Consider the following 15,413-nt stretch of genomic DNA (forward strand, 5'->3'; position numbering starts at 1 on the left):
TACATGCAAGGTAATACATCAACATGGCATCTATAAAGGGTTGGGGGGGAGGGGGGACTTTTTTATTATTATGTGATGGGCTGTTTTGAAACAATGGTATCATTGTGATTTGTCCAGCTATATTAATGACTGATGTTGCAGTTTGAGTTCATAGCTGCCTCTAAAAAACAAATATAAAAAAATACAAAGAATATTTAAATAATAAATATAAATAAAAGTATGTAATTGTAAATTTTTGGGGCATTTTGAACTTAAAGGGCCCATACATCAGGGGAGTATCAGAGCAATTCCCTGTTCATATGATGTTTGAGTTGGGGGATTGGGGAACTCCGACATGCTGGAAATCCTTTATTCACAGATTCCAAACAAAATATGTTCAGGGGCAGAGATTCAGGGTTTTTTAACATGCAGCTTTTGCTGATTCCCCGACGGATCTCTGATCATCGATGTCCACCGATCTTGATCTTGGGAAAATGGGTGGCTGATGTATGGCCCACATTAGAAGTATAGTTTATAGGCAACCTAGACCGAATTATCAATTTTTTTATTTTTTTTTCCAAATTTCTGTCAGTCTATTTCTTCCAGGTCAACTAAAAAAATTTGCTAAACCAATTTTGATAAATCCTTCTATTGTGTTTTGTATAAATCAGGGAATAGGATGTGCTATATGACATTGCGTCTGTACTACAGGGGAGTAAGTAGTAAACAGAATACCAAATTATGCAGAGGACTGCAAAGCTTTGGGTCGAGTTGTGGGGGAAGGTGCGCCTGGAGGCAATCTGAGCACAAATATGCGTGACCTCAAGGTGAGTGAAGTCACGGCTACCGCCAATCCGTGTAACACGACTGTTGGTTGGATGGTCTGCTCCTGCGATTGGGCCCCTACGTGATGCATATATAAACACCTAAAATACAAAAATATTGGCAGAAGTGACTTCAATGTGGATGAAGCCTCCAGCAACAGCTAGTAGTAAATATTGGGTGGTCTTCAGGTTGCCGGCTGCCGGGCTCCCGACTAGAGATGAGCGGATTCGGTTTTACTCGGTTCTCAAAACCGAATCTTATTGGCTATCCAAAACACGTGACATCCGTGAGCCAATTAGATGCCGTTTTGAGAACCAAGTAAAACCGAGTAAAACCGAACCCGCTCATCTCTACTCCCGACTACCACCATACCGGCGCTGGACTCACGACCGCCGGCATACAGACAGATTTTCTCCCTCTTGGGGGTCCACGACCCCCCTGGAGGGAGAATAGATAGCATGGCGCACGTGGCGCGCCACCGTGCACAGAGCGAGCCCGCAAGGGGCTCATTTGCACTCGCCCAGCTGTTGGTATGCCAGCAGTCGAGATTCCGGCGCCGGTATGCTGGCCGCCGGGAGCCCGACCGCCGGCATCACATACTACACCCGTAAATATTAACTCTCTAGCACTAAGAAACCCTTAGGGAGAAGTGACTAACTTAAAACAACCATTTATTACAATATAACAATATAAAGAGAAGTTCTGCAGCTACAGTACATACAATCCTCTGAAAAATAATATTCTCAGTTTGAAAGCAAGTAGCAACAAAATATACTTTAAAATCTGCAAAACATTCCAAAACACCAAGGTATAAAAATCAGCATACTGTAATTATGACAAGAGGCCATTGATTAATTTAGCTTTACATAAAATTTGGACAGCTGAATAAATAAATAAATAAATATTTCCACTCTTTGGACAGCAAACAATAGGACGAGAGACAGTGTGGGTCTGCACATACTAAGGGTAGCCATTTGCTGCAGGAAGAAGGAATATCCTGGTGAGCACCGGGTATACTGACATATGGTAGTAAAGTCATACACCGCTGTACTGCTAATAGGTGCCGGTACAAATACTTATACAATGCTAAAATGGCAGAGATGAAGATTTTCTTCATTATTTATGCATATATTATTTACCAAGTTAGGGGGTAATTTACTAAGGTGGGAGATTTTTTAAAACTGGTGATGTTGCCCATGGCAACCAATCAGATTCTACTTACCATTAATCTAGCTGCTTCTAGCAGATAATAGATATAATCTGATTGGTTGCTATGGGCAACATCACCAGTTCTAAAAATCTCCCACCTTAGTAAATTTACCCCTTGGTCTGTGCACCCCCCTGTGCTATTATTTAAAAAGTTAAACTTTAGCTATTACGACAAATGTTTTTCTTATGTAGATGTTTTCTTTATCTTTTATATTATTAATATATGTATTTTTTGGTGGTAAGCTTTTTAAACAACTTTGCTTTCACACTTTTACACGTGCCCTACATCATATAAATGCACTCTCCTGATCCCTTCGTGGTTTCAGTTTTGGAAAACTAAACTGGGACATCTGGAAGGCTTAAATTAATGTGACCTTCATAACTGTCATTAGGTTAGTGTTAATGTTAAATGTCTTCTCAGAGCACGGGTAATGCAAGCCAAGATAAAGGAAGTAAATGGCTCATCATTCACAATCCGCGTAAAAAGCACCTGGAAGTGCTACATGAAGTATTATCAAGGGCATAGCTACCATAGATGCAGGCAGTGCAGCTGCTATGGGGCCCAGAGCTGAGAGGGGCCCATCTTCCCTATCAAACTTACATTTGTTGTATACATTTTCAATTATTGGCTAGTACATAAGGGCCCTTACAAAGTTTTGCCTCTCGTCCTACAATATATCTAGTTACACCCCTGGACCTGCTCATTTTACTAACTGGAGGGCATTATAATGTTACATGTAGTAATATGAATATAAATTGGGGCACTGTAATGTGGCATAATATCAAGTGGAGGAACCACAGTGCGGCATGATATGAACTGGGGGTCCTTTAATGTGGGATAATATGAACTGTGGACACTGTATATAGTAATGTGAATTAGGGGTACTGTATTGCATAATGTGTACTAGCAGCCCTACAGTGTGACATATTATGGTCTGCCGGCAGTGACAGCTAATGCACCAGTAACCTGACAGCCGTGCAGCCCTCCGTCAGCTCCCCCCCTTTTCCCCCCCGCCCTCAGTGGCTCATGCTGGCTTGGAGTCGGATGGCTGTTGTCAGATGCCTCTTCAATTAATATCCACTATAGGTGAGGAGTGGCAGCGGTGGCTGCAGTGTTCGGTTGCTGACTGTATGTGTATATGGAACTGTGTGTGTGTGTGTGTGTGTGTGTGTGTGTGTGTGTATGTATAGGGCTATGTTTGTGTTCATGTGATTCTGTATGTGCGCATATGGGGCTGTGTGTACATAAATGGAGCTGACTGTGCATATGGGGTTGTATCAGGGACATGCAGTGTGATAAATGGCTCAGGAGACACTGGCTAGCACCAGAGCCAAATTTACACACAACATATGAGCCAAAGGGTACATCTGGGCATTATACACAGGTGCAGCAGTATAAACTCCTGGAAATTTGGTGAGTTTTGATCAGAGAAAAGCGGAAAAGATAGGCAGGCGGGTGGGGGGGGGGGGGGGGGGGGGGGGCACTGTCTCACCTGCCATAGACTTTTTACTCCAGAGTTTTGACTATAAAAATTATTAAAAAAATACAATGAAGATATTTCAAACATATTCTTTGTATTTTTTTTATACTTTATACAGTCATGGCTGTGTGTGCATATGGGCTGTGTGTTTCCCTATGAGGCTGTGTGTGCATATGGGACTTTGTGTATGCAAATGGAGCTATGTGTGCATATGGTGCTGTGTATATATGTGTTCTGCTGTATGTAGGTGTGTGTGCATACATATGTAGCTGTGTGCGTATGTGTATGCATTTGTGTGGCTGTGTGTGTATATGTGGGTGTGTGTGCATATTAGGATGGTTAACCACTAGCCTTAAGAAAGCAGGGGGATAGAGGGGCACACCATCGTCACACTTTCGCCTCTGAGCCTCTGGTATAAACTTACGCCCTTGATATATTTGGGAATGCAGTCAAAACTCCAAAAACAGCATTTTCTGAGGTTTTGCCACATTTTCAGCTTTAGTACTTCCCACCCTATGTGATTGACTGACCTCATAAAAAAAAAAAAAAAAAGTTACATTTGGGATTTGCACTTGTGTAGCCAAATTCCGGTCAATATAGTTTAGGTGGTTATAGGCTGCCTAAAGGGTCTATTTACATAGGGGTCTATTTACTAAGCCTTAGATGGAGTTAAAGTGCTGGGAGATAAAGTACCAGACAACCAGCTCCTGTCATTTTTCAAACCCAACCTATGACATGGTATTTAGGAGCTGATTGGCTGTTACTTTATCTCCGTCCATTTTATCTCCATTCAAGGCCTAGTAAATACAGTGCCAGATTAAGTCCATATGGGCCTGGAGCTGAAATTTATGAAGGGCCTATTGTGTGATGCCACAGGTGCTGTGTCCGACGTAGTTGGGGTGTGACTACTGATATGGGCATGTGGCCTACACAGGGTGTGTGAACTGTGCCAATGAATGTGGCTAGCATTATGGAGGACATATCTACCGCCTAACTTCAATCACCTCAATTTTCCTTCCCTCTTCACTCATATGAAGCATGTACCACCTGTTTTTTTATTGCCCATTGAATAAAATATTTAAAAACAAAAACATAAACTTAACTCAGATTTTATGTAAATTCTTTACACACTTTTATGCACCTAATAATGTAGTGTATGGGGAGTGGCAAGATAATTGAATCAATAAATATGGGATTCCCCCTTATTGTACCAGTATAATTTTATAGTCTCCACTTCCTACATACTGTATATGATTTGCGGTAATGGAAATGGACATTGAATCCTCCTATTGGGTCTAATCAGAGACCATTCAACCTGAGTACACCCAAGAATAATCCAAATTATAGCTAATGACTTCCTTTTCTTTGACTCACTGTTTTATTCTAAAAACACATATACAACTTATTTTTCCATATACTGTACATGACCATTGAGGGACAGATGTTGATAACACTTGCTGTCTCCCTAAAAAGGGAGCGCTCTTTAATAGCCTGTTCGGTCTCCTTTGGATCCTGATATCTTGTCACCGAGGATCCAAAGGGAGCTGACTATACAGCAAATATAGCAATCCTCAGATACCTGGAACTGCCATTTAAACCAATGACATACCAAACTGCCAAGAGAGGCAATTAAATAATAATACACAGACATACACATACATTTATTCTCTAAGTTCTTTCCCATCTCCAACATTCATGTGCACTTGCCCACCCCCCACTCCTCAGTAGACAGTAGTCACCCTCTACCTATGTGAATTTAATATGAAGCATAAAATATTGCATTGACCGTCATATAATACAGAGAGCATCAATGACCTCCATATAATGCAGAGAGCATTGCAGTGTCTGCCATAGAATACATAGAACATCACAGTGATCTACCATATACTGCAAAGAGCAACACAGTGACCTGCCATATAATGCAGAGGGCATTGCAGTGACTTGCCATATAATGCAAAGAGCATCAGTGACCTCCATATAATTCAGAGAGCATTAGTGACTTCCATGTAATGCAGAGAGCATCCCAGTGACCTGCTATGTAATGCAGGGAGCATTGCAGTGACCTGCCATATAATGCAGGGAGCATCAGTGACCTCCATGTAATGCAGAGAGCATCCTAGTGAGACCCATATAATACAAAAACCATCAGTTACCAGCATTTAATACACAAAGTGACCACCATAAAATACAAAGGACATTACAATGAGTGCATATAGAGATGTGCACCGGACATTTTTCGGGTTTTGTGTCTTCGTTTTGGATTTGGTTCCGCGGCCGTGTTTTGGATTTGGGCGCGTTTTGGCAAAACCTCCCTTAAAATTTTTTGTCGGATTCGGGTGTGTTTTGGATTCGGGTGTTTTTTTTTTTTTTTTCAAAAACCCCTCAAAAACAGCTTAAATCATAGAATTTGGGGGTAATTTTAATCCTATAGTATTATTAACCTCAATAACCACAATTTCCACTCATTTCCAGTCTATTCTGAACACCTCACACCTCACAATACTATTTTTAGTCCTAAAATTTGCACCGAGGTCGCTGGATGACTAAGAAAAGCGACCCAAGAGGGCGGCACAAACACTTGGCCCATCTAGGAGTGGCACTGCAGTGTCAGACAGGATGGCACTTAAAAAAATTGGCCCCAAACAGCACATGATGCAAAGAAAAGAGAAAAAGAGGTGCACTGTGGTCGCTGGACGGCTAAGCTAAGCAACACAAACACCTCAATATCACAGGAATTATTCATTCTAATCAATGGTATTATTGGTCCAGATCACTGGAAGAAACTGACAAAATCACTGGAATTATTCGTTCTAATCAATGGTATTATTGGTCCAAATCACTGGAAGAAAATGACAAAATCACTGGAATTATTCGTTCTAATCAATGGTATTATTGGTCCAAATCACTGGAAGAAAATGACAAAATCACTGGAATTATTCGTTCTAATCAATGGTATTATTGGTCCAAATCACTGGAAGAAAATGACAAAATCACTGGAATTATTAATTCTAATCAATGGTATTATTGGTCCAAATCACTGGAAGAAAATGACAAAATCACTGGAATTATTCGTTCTAATCAATGGTATTATTGGTCCAAATCACTGGAAGAAAATGACAAAATCACTGGAATTATTCGTTCTAATCAATGGTATTATTGGTCCTAATCACTGGAAGAAAATGACAAAATCACAGGAATTATTTGTTCTAATCAATGGTATTATTGGTCCAAATCACTGGAAGAAAATGACAAAATCACTGGAATTATTTGTTCTAATCAATGGTATTATTGGTCCAAATCACTGGAAGAAAATGACAAAATCACTGGAATTATTCGTTCTAATCAATGGTATTATTGGTCCAAATCACTGGAAGAAAATGGAATGGATGGATACTTGCAGAGAAGAAAATGGAATGGATGGATACTTGCAGAGAAGAAAATGGAATGGATGGATACTTGCAGTGACACAGAGCTGCAAGATACAGCAATGGCCTACTGTACAACTATATACTGTTAGTCACCAAAATGCTGCACTGTAATACTAGAAGCTATAGAAAAGTATATATATTATTGTATATATCAGTACAGACAGAGCGGTGTAACTGTGACCCATGTGTTCTGACAAGCAGTATAGAAGCTATAGAAAAGTATATATAATATTACTGTATATCAGTACAGAGCGGTGTAACTGTGACACGTGTCCTGACAAGCAGTATAGAAGCTATAGAAAAGTATATATAATATTACTGTATATCAGTACAGAGCGGTGTAACTGTGACCCATGTGTCTTGACAAGCCGTATAGAAGCTATAGAAAAGTATATATATTACTGTATATCAGTACAGAGTGGTGTAACTGTGACACATGTGTCCTGACAAGCAGTAAAGAAGCTATAGAAAAGTATATATATTATTGTATATATCAGTATAGAGCTGTGTAACTGTTACCCATGTGTGTCCTGACAAGCAGTATAGAAGCTATAGAAAAGTATAATTATATACTGGTGGTCCCCAGTCCCCACAATGCAGCACACTGATCAGATATTTGCAGCACACTGAGCACAGATATGGAGCGTTTTCAGGCAGAGAACGTAGATATTTTCAGCACACTGAGCACAGATTATTTGCAGCACACTGAGCACAGATATTTTCAGCACACTGAGCACAGATTACGGAGCTTTTCAGGGAGAGAACGCTGCCACGTCCTCTCCATTCAATCTCCAAAGCACGAGTGAAAATGGCGGCGGCGCGCGGCTCCTTATATAAAATACGAATCTCGCGAGAATCCGACAGCGGGATGATGACGTTCGGGCGCGTTCTGGTTAACCGAGCAAGGCAGGAAGATCCGAGGCTGCCTCGGAACCGTGTAAAATGGCTGAAGTTCGGGGGGGTTCGGATCCCGAGGAACCGAACCCGCCCATTTCTACATATAATACAGACACTAACCACCACAGCATGGCCCCGGGAATGGGATAGGTCATACATCAAGCCTCTGGTATTTAAATGTCAAATGTAGATGGCATAGTACATAACTGTAGGAACAGAAAGCAGTAATTTAAATTTTATATATGTGTATATATACAGTATATAAAATAAACACAATCCGCTGGAACTCAATCCCTCCTTTCAATATAATATGCCTTGGTGCCCTCTTAAGACCACAGCAGCGATCTAAATAGCAAAAAAGAGGGAAGCGGCACTCAAAGAACTTTCATCCAAAGTACAGTCTAGGCGCTGAACACCATATTAATGTCAATGTTTCAAATTTATTACATAAAATCTTTCATCAGGACAATTAACATTAAACAACAGTGTTACCTTTAAACCTTCACCCTCAGACATGATGTGCTAGGACAGACGCTGCCGCGCTCCGGAGTAGGGTAACGTCACAACCTGCGATGCGTGCCTCACTCACTCCCACCGGTTGCCTAGCAGTGTAAACAGCGCGGCAGCAGCTGTCCGAGCACATAATGTCTGAAGGTGAAGGGACTATTCCAACTCATGGGTGCCCACAACACCCACAGAGTGGGAATAGAACCTGTGGCGAGCGCAGCAAGCTCGCAAGGGGCTTCATTCCGCTCGCCACCCTCCCTACCGGCATTCTGTGGCCGGGATCCCGGCGTCAGGATGCTGACCGCCGAGATCCCGGCCGCCGGTAACACAGGCCCAACCCATCTAAATATCTTTCTGTAGGTTCAGGACCAGGCCCAGAGTATACAGTTTTCAACTGCTGTGTAAGGTGGAATTGCAGTCTCCTTTACACACTCATCTGTACACCTAGATTCTGACCAGTCCAAGAAATACAAGCTCTTGAACCAATAATCCTGAGAATGCAGGCAATCGAATTACGTATAAGGACTAGTGATAATTTTGTTAAGTGATGTTATTTGATAAGATGAGAAATGTTTGGAGACACAAAATAGCTTCATCCACTGTATGTGGGCAGTTGGTTTACTTTAAATGTGACACAGGTTTCAAATCTACAGTACTTACAAAGACTAGGGCCTGACTCAGATTTGTATGCAATGCCGATGTTCATGCAGGTTAGTGATGACTGGTTATCTGTGCACGTGCCGCAATCGTACTACACATGCACCAAGGTACTTTTGTGATGCTGCTCGCAATAAGTAATTAAAATATAGTGCTATGAATTGTTGAAGGAGGGGGATCCCAAACCGGTATCTTGCCTAGGGCCCCATGAGGTCTAAATCCGGTTCTGCAACCTAGCTATTCCCTTATGCCATATGTAGCATTTAACAAGATATACTCTCATTTCCGTATAGATTGTAAACTTGTGAGCATGGCTCTTTTACCTCTTTGACTGTCTGTTACTAACCATTGTTTTGTTATTACTGTCTTTGGAAAGCATTGCGTAATAGACTATTGCTGTATAAATAACTATTAATTAATTACTAAATTAATATAAAAGATAGATCCATGGAGGGCAATAAGACCTTTGTATGTGTGTATTAAAAGCTGTGTTGCATTTGATTATCTGGAACTATGGAGCCATAGTTATCTGAGCAGGAGCACTAACCTTGGAGTAAGTTGATTTAATCAATATATAAGAGCAATAAAATACTATAAAATACTTGATAATGAGTGAGTAACTTTGCACTCTTTAGTTACTTCATACTGACACATTTTCCAACATGAACCAATGTAAAAATGCCATCTATTGCAAATCAAGGCACTTCAACATCAATGTAAGAATGTTTGGGGTAGATTTACTAAATGTAGGGTTATCAAAGCAGGTGATGATCGGTGGCTTTGATCGATAGTTTTGACATGGTAACAAGAATAATTGCTATAACAGGCTTGATTAGCATTAATCTCTATTGCAGTTTTAATCAGAGGCTTTGATTAACCAACATTTTGTAAATCTACCCCTGAGGCTCAGTATGTACTACATGGTCATACTGAGGTATACTTTATTAAGGTGTGGTTTATTTTTGACGACATGAGAATGTTGACAGGTTTATAATATTGACATACTTGGCATATCACCATTGACCACATCCACATTCTTCATGATGACACTATTGAAATGTCGACATGATTAGAATGTTGACAACATGTACCTGGTGGACTAGAGGTGACTGGTATTTTAACAATGTCAACATCAAAATGGTCCACATAGTGAACTCGGCATTATAAATGTCAACATAATATCCTCTTCATTCTGTACAGTACATAAATTTACCAGCTGAAAGCCTTCTATTAAACATTTATCAGATGTACTGGGTGTACCAATAGTAGAGTTCAGTATTGGCCAGCTGGTACCCTGATGAATTCTATGTCTATCTATCTTACAAGAAATGTGTCAGTATGTAAATTGTATTTATCTGTTATAGTTTACATATATCATACTTATACACATACTAATACATGGACATGACCAGTTTAAGAGACAGTAGTATTAGTCCTTAATTTCTAGAGACAATTAGTACATTATTTAACCCTATAACTGCATTATTTACTTATTCCTATTCATAGACAATAACACCTTTTGGGGCTAATGCAGAATGATTTTGCAACATTTTGCATTGCGTGTGCTCTTTAGTCGAACTCCATCTATGGGCAATTCCAAGCTGAACATATCTCAGTCACAACCCCATGGGCATAGCTGTGTGGCAACAGGGCAACGTACTAAGGCTAAGATCAGTGAGGGTGTCAAGTTAGCTATGCTGAGTTATGGCCCCTATGCATCAGCAGCCCAGATTACCCGGCACTGCTAATATGCCGGCCGGATCCACCAATCAGCGATGATCTGCGATCCGTCAGGGAATGGGGAAAATGAAACATGTTAAAAATACACGATTTGCCAAACCCAACTGTTTTATATTAATATTCACAATTCCCCGACCTGGCAGCCGGGAGATTGGGATATTGTAGCAACCAGAGACTGGGATATTGTAGCAATTTATTGCTGATCTATGGGGGACCATTATGCATACATGGAGATCTGTCTATTTGCAGTTGGATCTCTGCACCAGATGTAGGGCTGATACAAATGCGTGCTGATAATGATAACAACTATTTCAAAAAGTGTATGGATAGGGGCAGTACGGTGGCTAATGGACTAATGTGTGCTATTACAGGCAACATGCATGCAACTCTGCCCCTGTATGTGTAATATAAAATATAGGTTTAGATGACTGAATCCTCAATGTCTGTCTTTTATGCCATATATTTTATACCAGAGTTCAGAGTTTCTCAAATGCAGTCCTCAAGGCATCCCAACAATCCAGGTTTTAGGTATATCCATGGCTCAGCACAGGTTGGGATTGATTTACCGGCGGTCAGATTACCAACTGCGGCATCCCGATGATGGAAATCTGACAAGGGAAGGTAAGCCTGGCCCCTGAATCCTAACCACCCATCCCTACAGCCTAAACCTAACCCATGGCAGTGGCACCTAAACATAACCCCCTTCGCTGCAGCCTAAACCTAACCCTCCCCTGCAGCCTAACCCTCCCGGGGCACATTCTAACCCTCCCACCCCAAAGTCCTGTGCCGGTGGATGTTTGTTCGCCATTCTGGCTGCCGGGATTCCGGCACTTGGATGTTGAACCTATTCGGGATGCCGATGTCGCCATTCCAAATAGAGCTAGGATTCCAGCGCTGGGATTCTGACTACCGAGATCCCGACAGCTCAGCACAGATTGTTAGATCAAATTGACTGAGGTGCTAAATAAGTCACCTCTGGCCAAGCATGGATAAACTTCAAACCTTGGGGTGCCTTGAAGGGCGCGTTTGCGAACCTCTGCTATAGTTTAAAAAGATACCAGCACTATTAACCTGGAATACATCTTATACACAGCAATGTGACTGTATATATATATATATATATATATATATATATATATATACTGTATGTAAACTACATAAATTACTCAAGGAGTTATTTACAAAGTATACTGTATTTATGCTAGATATTTAAAAGGGCAATGCTTCTACTAGCAAGACATGGCTAGTAAGAGCGTTGCCCTTTTAAATATCAGGCATAAACACGATCTGAAGTGCTGGGTTTTACAACCCGACGCTTCGTAATTAAACCCCTAAGTAGATTTATATTGAACTCTTTGTAAACCCTATGGAAACCAACATCCTGATCATTCTATGCATTATTCTATCCATTTTATGTTCATTTATTCATTAGAGGTGATACATGTTACTGGTAGAAAAAAAAATTACTAAAATTATTGTATGATAAACAGATTATCGTGATCAGTAAAAATGACATTTGTGGCACTAATAAATAGACCATGGAGAAACTCTGATTTGAGGGTGAGACTAATACCCTTTTTCTACTAGTGGAAAAGGGTCAACCCGGATCAAGTAATCCGGGAATCCTACCCGGGTAGCTTACCGGGTTGAACACGAGTTCAACCCGGTAAGCTGTGTAGTGTAAACGGAAGCTGTGTCAATGCGACACGACTCCCATTCACAGTCTATGGAAGAGCGGCGCTGGGAGATCATGTGATCTCCCAGCGACGCCCCTGCCGCGTCACCAGCAGCGTCACCAACCTGGCAATATGCTGGGTTGGTGAGCGCAGTGGGAAAGGGGGCTGAGCACGGGCCGCAGCCGGGTAGCACCCATGTCAGGCTCCCAGCTGCGACCCGTGCTTAGTTGTGGAAAAGGGGTATAACAATTCAATAGATTGCTTAAGATATTTTACTTGGTGGTAACATTTTCTCTGTCAATACGCATAAAATTGTCTATAAAAAAAACTGTTTGAAACTTATAGACAACAATGGCTTTAAACCAGTGTTTTCCAAAAGTTTCTTATTGGGAAATTCAGAAAAAAATATTCAGTTAGGTAAATTGTGTTTATATGTCATTCTTAGGTTCAGTCATGTGGTGAGGGACAGGATTCACTTCTGTTTGTTCACATATTTTATAATTGGAACTCACCAGCACTGGTTTTACCTATTACATTGACCATAAATAATTTGAAATGGTCCAGGACCACCAACCCATGACACCGCTGCAAGTGCCCCGAGCCACACCAGGGTGCCACGGCACACAGTATGAGTACCACTACTTTAAACAAACATTTCTAACAGTACAGCATGTGTGCAATGAGTGTGGATAAATTAAGCAGAAAATTTACTTACAAAACATAAAGTATCAGGATAGTAACATATTAAGCACAACTAGGAAAAACAACGGCAAAGCTACTTTACACACTTTTGAAGTTGAACGCGTCATAAGTAGAAGCGCACTAAACTATTTCTAGTTAAGTATAGCCCATGTAAATATAGAAAGACATACGTTATATGGCTTAAGAGAGATTACTGTTTGGGCACTATCTAAGGTACATAACACAAGTAAAAAACAGGTCTGTAAACTTCTTATATTTTAACCTGCAAATATTTGTGCCAAAAAAATGCTTACCTCTAATGGAAGCAGATGATGTGGAAAATATATAAAGGAAAAAAAATAAACTTAATGATATCATTGTTCCGTTCCCCCAGCTAAGGCAGCTTAAATGAATGTACAAGGAATTGGTGACCAGTGTTCTCTGGGGAGAGAATCACGCAAAGTAAAAGGAGATTTAAACTGGAGAATAATGTTTATCTAGATGTAGTAAAGGTCATAATCCAAACTCCGTTCACTGGTTTTGTTGACTAAAGTTCTTTTAGTTAATCATTATGCTGGACTACTTTTAAGATTGAGCCCTCATTACTGCAAATGTGGTTCTTCTCTGCATTGTCTCACATAAAAACATGTTTGGTAAACACAGGGGTCACAAGTGAGTGATGGTAATACCTAGAAAGAGACAACTAAACAAACACCCCTTAGTGTAACATGTTTAAAATATGATGTACAATAATGACATGCATATAATAGTAAAAAACAAACAAACATTTTTTCAAATTCTATGAAAATTGAACACCAATATTTAAATGATCATAGAGAAAGAGATTTACTATTATCTATCTATCTATCTATCTATCTATCTATCTATCTATCTATCTATCTATCTATCTATCTATCTATCTGCACATCCATTAGCCGTAACATTAAAACCACTGACAGGTGAAGTGAATAATTTTGATCTTGATACAACGGCACCTGTCAAGGGGTAGGTTATATTAGGCAGCAAGTAAACACTCAGTTCTTGAATTTGTTGGAAGCAGGAGAAATGGTCAAGCTTTAAGTATCTCTGCAACTTTGACAAGGGCTAAATTGCGATGGCTATATGATGGGTCAGAGCATCCCCAAAGCTGCAGATGTGATGGTTGTATTCCTGTTCTGCAGTAGTTACTTCCTACCAAAAGTGGTTCAAGAAATGACAGCCAGAGAACTAGCAACAGGGCCATGGCTGCCCAAGGCTCACTGATGCGAAGTGAAAGCTAGCCCATCTGGTTCTATCACACAAAAGAGCTACTGTAGCACAAATTGCTGAAAAACTTAATGCTGACTATGATAGAAAGGTGTCATAGCACATATGGCACTGCAACTTTCTGCATCTGGGGCTGTGCAGCTGCAGACTGGTCAGAGTGTCCAAGGCTGAAAGTGCCTACAATGGGCACACAAGTGTCAAAACTAGACCATATTAAAAATATAGAATTTGATGGCAGATAAGAACCACTTGGCTCATCCAGTCTGCTCCTTTTTTAACTATATTGTTACCTAAAATCCTATTTCATTAGGTCATTGTAAGGATACATCCTTATGTCTATCCCATGCATGTTTAAATTGTTCTACTGTATTACCCTTTACCACCTCTGATGGAAGACTATTCTACTTGTCCACTACGCTTTCTGTGAAGTAATTTTTCCTCAGATTTCCCCTGAATCTACCTCCCCTCAATTTCAGTGCATATTCTCATGTTCTAATATTTCTCTTCCTTTGAAGAATGTTTGCCTCCTGGACCTTGTTAAAACCTTTGATACATTTGAAAGTTTCTAACATGTCCCCCTTTTCTATTCTTTGCTCCAAACTATACATATTAGGATCTTTGAATGGTGCAATGGAAGAAGGTGGCCTGGTCTGATGTATCACATTTTCATTTACAAGATGTGGACAGCTAGGTGCATGTGTGTCATTTACCCGGGGAAGACATGGCACCAACATACACTATGGGAAGGGAAGCTCATGAAGTATAATGCTCTGGGCAATGTTCTGCTTGGAAACATTCCGTCCTGGCATTAATATGGATGCTAAGTTTCCACGCACAACCTACCTAAAATGTTGCTGCAGTACACCCCTTTATGGTATTACCTGATGGCAGTGGCCTCTTTCAGCAGGATAATACACCCTGCCACACTGCAAAGACCAAAGGAAATTAAACTCCCTCAGGGACTGTTCCCGACTACCACGACAGACAGTTGCGATGATGATCTGATGTAGCTATCAACTACCAGCTACCGACCTATCTCTCTCCTCCCTTTTGTCTCCAAACTCCTT

General features: G+C 40.6%; 1 protein-coding gene across 1 annotated transcript in view; it reads right to left on the reverse strand.

Annotated features, from left to right (window-relative positions):
- Nucleotides 1-13,531, reverse strand: part of MTTP (microsomal triglyceride transfer protein) — a 142,274-nt gene extending 128,743 nt beyond the window's left edge. Inside the window, exon 1 of the mRNA XM_063918627.1 lies at nt 13,395-13,531. Coding sequence (XP_063774697.1) covers nt 13,395-13,458 — 64 coding nt within the window. The 5' untranslated portion in view covers nt 13,459-13,531. The remainder of the gene's footprint in view (nt 1-13,394) is intronic.
- Between the last annotated feature and the right edge of the window lie 1,882 nt (nt 13,532-15,413).

The sequence above is a fragment of the Pseudophryne corroboree genome, chromosome 1 (assembly GCF_028390025.1).
Source record: "Pseudophryne corroboree isolate aPseCor3 chromosome 1, aPseCor3.hap2, whole genome shotgun sequence".
NCBI classification, from domain to species: Eukaryota; Metazoa; Chordata; class Amphibia; order Anura; family Myobatrachidae; genus Pseudophryne; species Pseudophryne corroboree.